Source organism: Nematolebias whitei, chromosome 11, assembly GCF_014905685.2.
Source record: "Nematolebias whitei isolate Nwh7 chromosome 11, NemWhi1, whole genome shotgun sequence".
NCBI lineage: Eukaryota > Metazoa > Chordata > Actinopteri > Cyprinodontiformes > Rivulidae > Nematolebias > Nematolebias whitei.
In genome coordinates, this window is record NC_056508.1 from 27,986,859 (window position 1) to 28,001,444 (window position 14,586).

A 14,586-nucleotide genomic window follows, 5' to 3' on the forward strand; every position below is an offset into this window, starting at 1 on the left:
ACCATCCATCCATCCATCCATCCATCCATCCATCCATCCATCATTCACCATATATCTTCTAGGCAGATTGTCCTGAAGGTATTCCAAATAATGTCTGGTGGATTTGAGAGAAAGATCTTACTGTAAAGCTGAAAGTTGGATAAATAAAGTAGCTAAAGCTAATCAACATTATTTTCTCCTTTTTTAGTAATTTATTTTAAAAATTTTAAAATGGTTGCATCTTGCTATTTTTCATTAAGACTTATTTTGCCATTACCAGTCACATATGTCATGTGAACTCATATGATTTGTCAGTGCTTGAAGAATATGTTGTAAATTCCTCTTTTAGCATATATGAATGAATGGAGGAAGAAGCGTGACTCTTGTTCCTCACTTTACTACACTTACTAACTTATTTTGAGCTCGTTACAGCACCAGCAGGTCAGTTACTGACCAGCAACAACTTAATTAATGTTTTCATCCTCTAATAATCAGAACTCGGTCACTGAAGTAGAATCTGTTAATTAAAGGGAATTCTAGAACAAATGAATTTTCCTCCAGATGAGGAGACCAAATTTGTCTTTGAGGTTTTATTACAAAAATAATTAATCAAGATGAGAATAATCAACAACAATAAACAAACTGAACAACACAAACGATAAAGGATAATAATTTGGTGAATAACTTGTATGAAAAAGTAAAGTAATTACTAAAACAATAATGAACAGTTTAAACAATAATCAATCAGTTGTGAATTATTTTTTTATCTAAAGTAAAATTAATGATTCGAGTAGGATTTATTTAGGCTTTTATACACACACAAATTTAGACAAAGTCTAACTATTTGGTAAATAGTTTACATTGGAATTTGATTGAGAGAAGTTATTTAATGTGACCAGATCAAGTCAGTTGTTATCACTGCACGTCAGGAAATGATTTATCAAGCGGCATCAGCTAAAGTGGATAGTTGAAAGTAAAAGGCGATAAGCACATGAGCTAAAGTAGCAAAAATATACCTAAAAACTAAAAAAGGCAAAATTCCAGGTAAAAGCCATCCATCCATCCATCCATCCATCCATCCATCCAACATACCAACCAACTCTACTGCTCATCTGTGGTTGGGTTGTAGAACCAACAGGCTTATAAGGGAAACACAGTAACACTCTCTCCTCCCAGCACATCCCAAGGCATCCCCAGGTCAGAGAAGATACATGATCCCTTTAACACGTTTTGGGTCTGCACCGGGGTCTCTTTTTGAAGAGGTTTCTGTAAGTTTCTGTAAGAAGTTCCTGTAAAATCTCCAAAGGGAGGTATCAAGGAGGTTACCTAATCACAAACCCAAACGACCTCAGCTTTGATGTGAAGGAGCAATGACTCTAAGCATCTCCCCCTGGATGATGAAGCTTCTCACTTCATCTTTAAGGTTGAACCTGACCATCACACAATTCAATTCAATTAAGTTTATTTATACTGTAAAGTGGCAAGTCACAACAGAAAGTCATCTCAGGCCAGGGCACTGAACAGAGGAAGCTGGTTCCAGCTGCTTGCATCCAGGATCTGATACACACCTGATCCACACTTCATGACCATACATGAGGGTTGGATTATAGATGGACCAGTAAAACAAGACCTATGCCTTTCAGTTCGGCTCCCTTTTATTTAAAACAGACCGGAGCAACACCATCATTACTGTGGAACACCACCAACAGGATCAGAGACAATAAGCAGCCCTGATGAAGTCCAAACTGTGCTGGGAATGAACTCAACTTCGAGAAGAGAATGCAGACAGAGTTCTTGCTTTTTTTTTTTTTTCTTTTCTGGACTTTTAGATTAAATAATGAAAAGACTTTGCATTCCCAAACCAGAAACTGAAACTTTAATTGTCCCAGTATCACATTAACCGGCTATGATATGTATAAAGCTGCAGTTAACAAAAAGCTTTATTGTGAATTACATTTTAAATCAATCAGAATAGTAAAAAGCAGTTTATTTACTCTAACACCTGCTGACCCATCCCAACAATGATGCTCAGGATCGCCAGCTACATAAACATTTTTCTACACTCAGCAACAATAAACAGATCTAAACAACTTTAATTACATTTTTTTCCTTCTTACTAATGACTCTTTAAAGTTTATAGCTATAGGATGAGAGCCAGAGCAAAGGCTCCACTTTAGCACAGTTTACTGCCTGCTGACAGAGCTAATCTGGCATATTCTCAAACAAACTAACAAACGGTACATAACGGATGCCATACTCCTCTGAGCATAGCCAAGTTTTGTTAGAACTTTGTTTCATTTTTTAGTTGGAAGGTAAAAATTAAAAAATTCATGGCACCTTGTGAGTTTCAGCTGTGTCTTTATAGGATCTGGCTGAGTGAAAAGTGGAGCAATCAAGCTTTGAGACCAGATTAGGTTTCGCCTCTAGCCTGCCTTGGAACCGAACAAGAGAAATAAGAGACCATCTGACAAGGAGCACACTTCCACACCCAGACATAAATAACTATTGAAAAGGCTTATCTTGTTTGGCAGCTGCCACTCATCTCAAAAGTTGTTTTCATACAGGCAGACTCCTGCCACAGCTATGTTCTTCCTCTGAGGTGTGTTGCTGTGCGTTAATACACAGGTAGCATGAATAAGAGACAGGGAGACAGACAAGAACTGTAGAAGAGGGAAACTTGCAAGAATGGACTGTTCTGAAGAAAAAAAAAACTGCGTGAAAGGCAGGAAAGTGCGGACAATAGCAAAATTGATTTTGAGGAAATCAAGTCCTCAAACACCTCTGGCCTGAAGTAAAGACAGCTTAACCTTAGCCTAACACCACTCAGAGATTAAATGCATTTTCTAAGCCTGGATTAGCTCCTTTTTGTAGATAAAAGTATGTCTCTGTCTGTTGCACCCTGTGATGTTGTGATGATTTTCTTGTTGCTAAAATGTACCTCATCCACCTACTGTTCCCCTCAATAAAACAGCATCAGCATCCCTCTCTAATTTTAGCAAAACACAGACCACTTCTATTGATTCTCTGGAAGCCCAAAAGACTCTCTGTCAAAGGTCATCTCCACATTTTGGCTTTAGCCTACCGAGGGAAATGAAAACGGGAGATGATTTAGAGGAAAGTGAGTAAAAAAGAGGTAGAAAACTTTAATGTGTGAACGCTGATTCAAGATTGTATGGTGATGACTATTGGTTTTTGTAAAGCATACTTTCCAAAATGTTAAACTTATTTATTTGTTGTAATCATTTTAGCTAGTCTCTAGCTATATTTAGGTTTTAGCTAGCCTTTTGCTTACTTTAGCATTTCTGTCTGTGTTCAGAGAGATGGAACTCCATCTGTGCCCTCATTTACCCATCCACACACATTCATACAGCACTCCATGACATCTCTACAAAGCTAATGTGAATAACTCATTGTACACAGTCTGATCAGTGCTCAAGACCACACTCATACACCAATGGGGCAAATCAGAGGCAATGAAGGTTCAGTGTCTTGCCCAGGGACACAGACATGTGTGTAGGTCAAGTGATATATACCCATCCCTCTCTAATATTTAAGAGCTTCAGTTTATTCTTCTTAACTCCTTACTTATATTTAAAAGAAATGGACTGTGCAGCATCAGAAGCAAACAGGGTAACAGAAGGAACACTGGTCCTGGGGAGAGAACAAATTGTCAAGTTAATGGTTGATCGAATGGCTCATCTGACTTTAAGAGAATCTTACCCATGCATGCTTAAATATGTCAGCAGAAGATATAGCAAGCCTTGCATTTCAGAAAACATGGAATCATATTAAAAATAGAAAGTCTGATAACTCAGCAGCTACCTTCTTCAAAAGTTTACCAGAGACTTTATTGAAACACCTGATAAAAACATTTGCAAATGGGCATTACTTACTTTTGGCCATAATTTCCCAAGCTTTTCTTAATCATTTGCTGAAATCAAATTCAAAAGCTTCCTGGATAGAATAGGACAAAGTCTAACGTGCACCTTGGACCTTGGTAACAGGGTGTGCCAGTTTAGCTTTTTGAGCTATGGAAGAGGTAGACTTAATTTGATTATATAAAAAGAAGACATAATTTTTAGGGACCCCTGTCTTCCAGAAACTTAGGCCTCTGTTGTGAGTTGATACTGTATTATGTAATCTTTCAAGACTATCAAGGAGTAGTTCTGTATTTGATAGTTTTTAGTTTACCTCAGTTTTCTTTATTTTTTTGGTCCAGTATTTCTCATTTTTGATTATGTCTTCATCAACTGTGTTAATAAAGGATTACTGGTACTTTTGTTTTGTGCCTCATTAAGTTTCTGCATTTCAGTTCTATTTCCCCATGTTTTGTGCATCAAATGACTTCTATAATGTAGGAACGTCATGTAAAAATCTTGTCCTGCTTCAAATTGGTCCATGGTTTTTTAACATTGACATGTAGTGGGTTTTCTCCGGGTACTCCGGTTTTCTCCCACAGTCCAAAAACATGCATGTTAGGCTAAATTTCCAAAGGGAAATTAAATGTTGTAACTCATCATCTTGGTTTCATTAAAGAGTTGTTCTAGATGCTGATGGCTGTGGGCAGGAAGGATCTCTTGTAGCGGTCTGTCTTACAACGGATCTGAAGAAGCCTCTGACTGAAGACTGTTGTTGTATGACGGTCTGATGAAGAGGATGCTGAGGGTCGTCTATACTGTTCTTCATTTTATGAAGAATCCTTCTTTGTACAATCAGAAGCTCAATGGGATTAACCTGTATAAATAAAGGTTGAATGAATGAACAAATCTCCAAAGGTTCTAGAGTCCCCAGAACTGAGCCAGCCTTCTTTATGAGCTTGTTGATCTTTTTTTAAATCACTTGCTCTAGTGCCGCTACCCCAGCAGGTGATGGCAGAAGAGATAGCATAAAACAATTCCAGCATTCAGTTTTCTCTGGTAGACCAGCTGACAAACTCCCTTGCTTTGGACACACCTTTAAATCTCTATCTGCTCATATGGTCAGAAAGTCTGGCAGGGAAAAGCTGGAGTCTTGGATATGGTCCTGCAGCCATGTCTCAGCCAAACACATAACACTGCATTCTTAATAGTCTGGATGGGCCCTTGTTAAGGCTTGGAGTTCATCCAAATTGTTTCCCAGTTGTAGTTTAGGTATTTTTTGAGCTTTGAGATGTTAGTCTGCTGCTCCCGGTTGTAAAAAAAAAACACATTGTTGTTATAGTTATGCATCATAACAAATGTCCAAATGTAAAAAAAAAGTTTCAGTAAAAATCCAATACAATTCTGGAACGCTAGCTAAAACCTAAGGATAGCAAAATAAGACAAAAAATATAGCAAGAACAAAGCAGATATCAAGAAGAACAATTTTCAAATATATAGAAGAGATCTCAATGTATTTTTTTTAGGGAAATATTTGTAAATAAAATTTACATTTTGAGACGTATGAAAGTTACCAAATGTAAAAGTCATAGCTAGAGGGTCCAATATGAGGTGAAGATTTAGACATTTGACAGTTCAATTACCATAAAACATGCACAAGTGGTTACATGTAAAATATGTGTGGAAGAATATACAAATAATAAAGATAAACAATTCACAAGAATATGTGCTAATTTCTGGGCAGAAAACAGTCACATGCTAGAGGTCGTATGGAAGGAGAGACAAGAATACACCATGCAGCAACTGGTGGCATCCTCATACAGCTTTTTACTGTGCTGTGAGATAGATCAGGAGCTGTCTCCTCACCACCACCCAGATGGATGGTTAATTGTAAGGGGAGCTCAGCACACAGCTAACAATTAGACCTGAATGAAGATGGATGTGAGCAGGGGGTGAGAAAGAAGGCAGGAGGCGTGCGATGAGGAGGGGAAAACAGGGATGGGAGCAAGATTGAGAGGAGGCTGGAAAATGCTGGGAGACTAATATTTCATATCCTCTCCTCAATAATTCCTCTGCTCTTCACCCCATCTGTTCTCCGCTTGTCACTTCAATATTGTGAAAAGGCAATCTGAAATTACTATCCTATTTTACTCCCAGCTGAACATAACCTTATTCTTAGAAATGACCTGAGGCAGAATGGATTTTCAGCGAAACATAACCACTTGTTGGCAATAAATGTTGAGCAAATGACGTTTTGCTACAGTAAATGACTAGAGACACTTGCAAGTGGTTGGTTTAATGGCAGGGAAGGTCATAAGTCATTTAGGTTATTGACCATTAAAGAACACTCTGCGTTCTGCAGGGGAAAGTAATGAAGACTATAGCATGCTTGAGTAATTCACACTTCTGGAGGGGCATGAAAAATCACAGCTGTCATTAGCAGTGAACAAGCAGAGAATGCAATAATAATGACTCCATCTTATCTTGAGGTTACCACCTTTATTGTGTGGTAAACTCTGGTATGTCAGCCTGTACTACAAATAAACAAACAAATAAATTAATTAATTCAAACCAAAGTGACATGATGTCAAAAAGGTCAGCACAGTTTAAACTCACATGTATGAAGTTATCTACAAAAACGAAGATGAAAAGCTTCACTCGCAATGCTAGCATGTAAATTTTAGTTATTTTATTTTCTAATGTTGCATTATTTTTGATTACGGTATATTTTTTCTAATTAGCTGAGCCAGTGGGTTACATTTTGCAGTGTGTCCGGTCATTCTACATAAGCATGGTTGAGTGATGTGCATGATTTAATTAATTTAACCTCATTTTGTACTCATAATTACTGTCTACATAAAAGGATGTAATTTTAGGACATTTTGAAGGCTTCTGTTGGGGTTTTGCCCTTCATTTCTTCATTTCAGTTCAACACACATGAATTATAGTTTTCTATCACATTACAGAACAAAGTAAATATGACAGGATACAATACAAATTTGTTTAAAAAGCACTTAGAAAAACCAGCATTGTTGGCCAAAGTGCTGCACACTGAAAACACATAAAAGCAAACATAAAAACAATAAAATCAACTAAAACAGTAAAAAGAATAAAACCATTAAATCATATTAAAGAAATAGAACAATAAAACGATTAAAAATAGATTAAAATAAAAATCATTGAAAACCAACATATCAAGTTGAGCCAAGAAGAAAAAAAGTGTTTTAATGGAAGATTTAAAAACAGGAAGTGAGATTTGATGTGCAACAGCAGCTCATTCTACGGTTTAGAGGCAACGCAAAACGAAATATTTCTTTGAACAAAAAAGTTTACTATGTTAAATAATCAACATACCACATTTAAAGAATACTTTTGGTCAAAAATTGGTCTACCAGCACCTTACCATTCCATTCCATTCCATACCATACCATACCATACCATATCATACCATACCACACCACACCACACCACACCACACCATACCATACCATACCATACCATACCATACCATACCATACCATACCATACCATACCATACCATACCATTCCATTCCATTCTATACCATACCATACGATGCCATACCACTTTATTTATGAAGCACTTAAAGTGCTGTACAGCAAAAACAAAAAAGGGAAAGAATACAGCATAAAATACATAAAGCCACAGAGGTAAAGATGAGAACTAAATGACTAACATTATAGAATACAAACAAGCTAAAATCAAATCACACAGTGTCAAAAGCCTGGGAATAAACATGTATTTTTTAAACAAAACTTAAAAACAGTGAGAGAGGGAGCCTGCCTGACATGCAGTGCTAACCCATTGCACAGTTTTGGACCTGCAACAGAGAAGAACCTGTCACCTCATGAGTGCCTGGAACCAATAAAAGCATTTGGTCTGCTGACCTCAGAGAGCGCTGTGGGACATATGGCTGCAGCAGATCAGAGGGATAGGAGAGTGCAGAAGTGTTCAGAAATTTAAAAACATATAGAAGGATTTTAAAATGAAATTGAAAGTGAACTGGGAGCCAGTGAAGGGAGGCCAAAACTAGAGTACATGTAATGTGCTCTCTGTTGCCCGAACCAGTTAAAAAATCAGGCTGCAGCATTTTGGACCAGTTGTAAACGTACGATAGAGGTCTGACTGATTCCAAAAAGTAGTACAGTAAAAGTAAAGTGCTATGTGTCGTCATCATTTTATGTTCCCATACAATGATGAAATTGGTCCTCTGCATTTAATTCATTGCACCTGGGATACACCCAGGTGGAGCAGTGGGCAGCTATGTAAGTGCCCAGGGAGCAATTAGGGATCACATATCTTGCTCAGAGACACCACAGCATGTAGGAATGGCTTGGGATCGAGCCTGGGACTTTCGGGTTCTGAGTCGGCTGCCCTAACTCTACACCAGAGCATTACAGTAATCAAGCCTGGATGTTATGAAAGCATGTAATACTGTTTCAAGATTACCTTTGAACAGTATGGGCTTCAATTTAGACAGTCGCCTCAACTGATGAAACAAAAAAATCAAAACAAAACAGGATGGAAGGGTCCATTTTCACCCCAGATTAGTGACCGCTTTGACAGCATCATGTCTCAGTAAAGGCTGCAGCAGACATACAGACCTTCATTTGGTGGAGAAAGTCTGAAGTGCTGCTAGATGTTTGCACTCATCATCATTGTGAATCACAAGATCTCTGCATTAACCAGTTAACTCTACTGGTTCTTCCACGATGGGAACTGCAGTCTTCACTGCATATCATTCTAAAAGACTGCCTAAAGCCAAGTTTGATTTATTTTAACCTCCACGACTTCCTTCTTCTGTTTAGTCTCCACTCTGATGGCTTCTGTACTATTGTGAGAGGTTATATTGCATAATATCTTATTGTTTTGACACATTAGGACTATAACATTTTCAATAACTATGTAATTACAAACACTTTAGGCTAAAAGATGAATTGTTATATACAAACTATTCGTGCATTAGTCATAGTGAGAGCAAGTTGTTGCATTAACATTAAGGAGTTGCAGCTAAAATGTGCTTTACACTCACAGCCGTCCTCAATAACAGAAGATGTTGCTATGGAGAAAAATAATACTACCACACAGCATGAACAAGAAATTAATCCTACAAGAAATACAGTCTTATCTGAATTATTTAGTTTACTTGAGGTTTTTAAAGTTTGCAAAAGATGGAAAATATAAATTACCCAAGTAATTAATAAGAGAACTTCAGGCATTTTTACTTTTCATGTCATTGGATACAGAATTATTGTTTTACTGACCAAACCTACTTAAAATAATTTAAAACTTTTCACTGTACCAGAGTGCTGTTCAGAATATCAGCAAATCTGTCACGTTTTAACAATTGAAAATAAATATTCAAGCAATCAATGTAATATGTTCCGCAAATACAAACATTTCTATTGGAATATCAGAGAGATGACAAAAGTCAGAAGAGTTTAGGCTCTGGATAATGTTCTGGATAACATCTTATGTTAGATTCTGGAGCAAAAGGTTGATTAACAAACCACCAGTCCAACTGGTGCTAACGTACGCGAGAATGCAACATGGTATAAAAGCTGTTTCAACACTCAACTTGGAATGTAAAATGTAAAAGCAAACCCACAGATGCTTCCAAAAAACACACAATTTAAAATTTAGGACACCCTCCACTAGTGTTAAAAACCAAAGCCAAGCTACTAAGCAATGCTTAATCATCCTGGATAATTAAAGCCAGAGATGGCACAGATTGAATCTCCTAAAGGCTTTAAAAGATCACATTTGCAAATCTATCATCATCCATGGCACTTAAAATCTTCATTTGCCAACATAATAACTCTTTTGAGGATCAAAGCATCCAGGTGTGAAATGATCATGAAGGCAATGATAAGGTGATTTAGTCATGGTATTATGACAGAGGGGAAAGCAATCCACTGGAAATCCTGGTGCTCGAGTGAATCGCTGACCTCACCACTGGCAAGCCGAAGAGATGTTCAGAACAGAGTCGTTTGGTACCTGCTAATGAGATCAGCGCTGTCGAGGTACAGCACAACATACAGTAGGTGGGTACACCTCAGAAGTTGTGGGAGTCGGGCACCGAGAACTGTTTCAGGACACTGCGGCTGAAAAACCAAGCACGTGACGGTGAGGCAGAGCAAGGTCAAGACTAAAAGAACAGGAAGCTCATTTGCACAAATGTGGATGAGGATTTGTACTCAACAGATGCACACACACTCATAAACAGACATCCACTTTCCTCCCAGCCAGCAGCTCATCTGGGCGAGGGCTATTTCAGGAAAGAACACAACATCAGGACACACATTGCCTCCAGCTCTACCCCGTCCTGCTGCCTCCTTCCTCTGCTCACTCCTTCTCTCTGGCATTTCTTGTCACTTCCCCTCACCTCTTTTATTGTCATCATTTCTCCTCATCTCATTTCAACTTGTTTTCCATCCAGATAATTTCCCCCAACTTTACAGCCCTCCTCAGGGGCCGCTTTATCTATTTTTTCCTCTCCGCACACTTGGTCATGTTACAAAAAGAGTCTTGCTTGGCAGACAAGGTTACAGTTAGTTAAGGCTAGGGCACGGTTGCAGGACTTTAAGCAGATTTAAACTGCAACCGGAGAACATGTTCAGAGATGGATGGCATTAATCACCGGAAAGGTGAGATATCAGTACGGATAGGCAGGGGGGAGAATGTGGCAATGGACGGAGGCAGAGGAGCAGAGATGAGGACAGAAGTGTAAGGAAAAATAAAAAGGCAGAGGGAGTAAAAAAAGCCCTGCGAGGAGAGAGGTGTGAAAGACAGTGATGAGAGAGCGAAATGGACTCTGAAAATATGTGTCAGCATGTGCATGTCTGCCAGCTTTGAGCAAACACACAATCTGTCTCAGGAGAACAAAAACTGTCGGGCCTGGCCTCGACTTATGATTACCAGTTCCGCTTTATATGTGAGCCAGCTGATGCTACTGTTCACTTTGGCACATGGACAAGGCAAAAAATGAAAAACAAAAGATGTTTCAAAAGTTTAGAGAACTGGACTGTGACTTAAAAAAGGGCAGATCCTTCAATCTTACAAAGTTCTGTCATCAAGTTTTATCCTTCTTATTAAAGATGTGTGTAAATGCGGCATATTTCTACCACGGCTGACATCCTCGGCAGGCTTACTGATGCTTTAAATGTGACGTTTTGGATAAAATAACGCAATAAAAGCACTACACTTGTGGATTTAAAGGAATTATGTTGATGGTGATCAACATCAACAAGAACTGTTTCCAAACAGAAATTAAAATGAGTCAAACATACTCAAAGTAGGACAGAAAAAAATCTCTTTAAGTCTTCTGAATAATCCCAAATCTTATTGTTTCGTCTTTAACATTAATACCGATGACCCAAATACACAAAAACTCAAGTGTGTCTCTTGAGGACAAGGTCTGTGTGGTTTTAATCAGATTTGTGTTCAAGCAACCCAGAAACTGTTTGATTTGTGCTCCCATGTTTCAGTCTGCTGTGATTCTGCGACCATTTCCATGATTTTAAAAGGTGTAGCTACTGACTTTGTTAATGTTAATAAATCACTTAAAAAGCATGGGTTATAGATGAAATCAAATCAACTTCACAGGTGGTGGAAAATCTCTTCGGCTCATGTTTATTGGTTTTATTAGGCGTTAATAGAATTTCAAATGAACATAATCTTTTATGAATCATTGCCAGCTTTACGATCTCCTACAGGTTTTGCCATCAGGTTTGTAATCTAAGGCAAAGCGTTCAATTTCCAGTCAATACACGTTCCAACCCTGTGTGACTGAATAGAGGAGAGGATGGGCACGAGAGACAAAAAAAAAGATGCCACTGCAAGATGTTTGGATTGAGCCCATAGAAAAAAAGATGAAGAGCAAAGTTGCCATTGTGTTGAACAATGTTAGCAGAGATGGTTTGGACACTGCAGGAAGAGGCTTAAGGGTAAAATCAGAACTTATCTAAATACATATCCTGATTCATGTTCAATAATCCAGGTAGAAAAATCTAACAAAGTTAAGTCAGGTCCCCTGAATGGTTTCTTTTTGTTGAAATGTTTTGTAAATAGCACTATATATTTATAGTGTTATTTATAAGACTGAGTTTGTTGTGGCTCCTCGGACTGATGAAGTCTTTTGGATGGAAGACAAAACGTTTCAACAAAAAGAAACCGTCCAGAGGACCTGACTTGACTTTGTTAGATTATCTAAATACAGTCTGTAATCTGGTCTGATGAGTTTCTGTATCTGGTTGCAGTTTGTTTATTAGGACTGCAGCATTTAAAGAAATTATTCTGCCACGAAGAGAGGGAACGACTGATGAGGCTAACGATAACAGGCCTATCTGTGAATAGTAAGAACATAATCACATTAGCCTCCTTGTCATCTCTGATAGTTATAGGAAGCTGTGATAAAGGATGAGTGCAGATGTCTCACTGTAAGTATAACATTAAATGTTTTTATAAACATTTATGAACCTTCATTAGTTTGCTTGAACGTTTTCTTAATAGAACGTGGTTTAAGATTTACTCATATAACTTTTTAAAAACATTTAAAGCGATTTTTAGAGCTAAATTAGGGTATTGATGTACGTCACAATATACTTTTATTCAATAACGGTGATTAAATTTCATTCCACTTCACGATTGTGTCCCACTTGTTGTTGATTCTTCACAAAAAAAATAAAATTTTACATCTTTATGTTTGAAGCCTGAAATGTGGCAAAAGGTTGAAAAGTTCAAGCAGGCCGAATACTTTTGCAAGGTACTGTATCTCTCAAGTCATTTATAAAGTACAAGAAGGTAAAGGCTCTTCTGTGCAGATCAAAGGGGATAGTGTGTTTCAAAGCGATGATGTTCACTGGACACATTAGGTGTTGGGGTTCATGTCAGGGAGCAGGGGACAGAGAAACTGTCAGATCGCACCCCTCAGGTCTGGATGTTTGTATGTCAAACCTTCTAAGGCCCATCGATGGAAATAAAACTGGTCTTACCTGAACCTTCTGCGCCCGCCGCTTGTCTGCTCTCTGGTTCTGGTGATAGATGCGGCTGAAGTTGGACACGATGACAGGCACAGGGAGGGCGATTACCAGCACCCCGCTCAGAGAGCAGATGGAACCGAAGATCTTTCCTGCAATTGTCTTCGGCACCATGTCTCCGTACCTGTGAGGCCGGGGACAAAGAGAGGACGCGTTTAGTAAAAGCATCTCGTTACCCAGACACACACACACCCACACACACAGTGGCTTTCTTCAATATCCGTTTAAAGCTTCACTTTTCTGCATGTATTCGTCCCCACCAGAATAAAATGTGACAGGTTCCTCTCCGCTCTTTAGAGAAAAACAGAAGGGCTGCACCCCCACTTTGTCTGTCACTGAACGGCCACAGCTACGTCCACTGGCGCTCACGAGGAGCAGACACCATTAACCTTTAGAGAGGAGAACGAGGAGGACACTGCGAATGCCGTGCAGGGACATTTCCTAAAAGCCATTTATACCAGTTAGGTCGGAAATATTTGCAAGTCAAAAGCAATTTTTTTTTCTTGAACTCAGAGGTAGCAGAGTTACGACACCTATATTACTTTAAAATAAATCTAAAAGGAAAAAGTCACAGTGTGTAGATATCCACGGCAGAAAAGACAAAGGCTAAATCCAATTCTAAAAGAGCACAAGTTCAGTTGGAAAATATGAATTTATTTCTAATCGTCCTTTTTTCTCATTAGTGAGAAAAAAGAGAGCAGGTGATTTGTTCTTGCTTTTCTCCTATAAGCAAGAGGTTGAGCTGAACTTATTCAAGCCTGCACAAGTTAGTTAACAAATAAACCTGGAACAAACAGTCTTTAACATTAATTATAGAAAAGACTGACTGTTAAAGCCATTCAATCAAATAAAATATGCTTCAGTTAGAAAATATTTATCCTCTCTTCATCCTTCATAATTTTAATCATAAAAATCATGTTAATGGCTTAATATCACAGCGTTTCTTGGATAAAGATGAGTTCATGTTCCATGGAAAAACTGGTTCTGAAAGGATACACAGCAAAATGTTCCAGAGGCAAAGCAAAGGACGACAGCAACAGATTGCTGCACAGGAGTCTGACTCTTCTCCGTCTTGTCACATTAACCCTGGCAGAGAGCAAGGCGAAGTGTCAGAACCAGTAAAAACAGAGTGAAACGGCTGCTCCCTGTAAGCTGGAGAGTAAATACATCCCTGATACGTATCTTTACAGGGATGTTAACGCAAGACGCTCTGAAGAAATCTTACACACTTTCATCTACACTAACAAAAAGTTTAACTCTGTAAAAAGGAGGGCATTTCTTTTTTGAACAAATATTGCATTTTGGCTAAACAAAATGGAAACTTTAAAATAGGTTTGAAGAATAAAAATTCACATTTCAGACGTTCAATCACATTTTCTGGCAACAAGAATGCCTCTTCATTTTCTTTGAACTTAAACTACAAAAATGTAATATTATAACTCTAATAACCAACCAAAAAAGAAAACAAAATTAGATTTCCAAAAGAAGGAAACACAGATGACCACAAAATAAATTTCAGAAAAAAATTTAGTTTTTTTTTTTAATTAAAAGGGCTTTACATGTACTTTAAAATCATTTAGAAAACATACATTATACACATCAACTTTGCATCTAAATAACTTATTTTATTATTATTATTATTATTATTATTATTATTATTATTATTATTATTATTATTATTATTATTATTATT

The 14,586-nt window shown here is 37.9% G+C and overlaps 1 protein-coding gene across 1 annotated transcript in view; it reads right to left on the bottom strand.

The window, feature by feature from the left end:
• kcnd3 (potassium voltage-gated channel, Shal-related subfamily, member 3) overlaps nucleotides 1-14,586 on the bottom strand; it is a 136,777-nt gene that overhangs the window by 15,198 nt on the left and 106,993 nt on the right. The window contains exon 2 of the mRNA XM_037684469.1: nucleotides 12,849-13,017. Within this exon, the coding sequence (XP_037540397.1) occupies nucleotides 12,849-13,017 (169 nt within the window). The remainder of the gene's footprint in view (nucleotides 1-12,848; nucleotides 13,018-14,586) is intronic.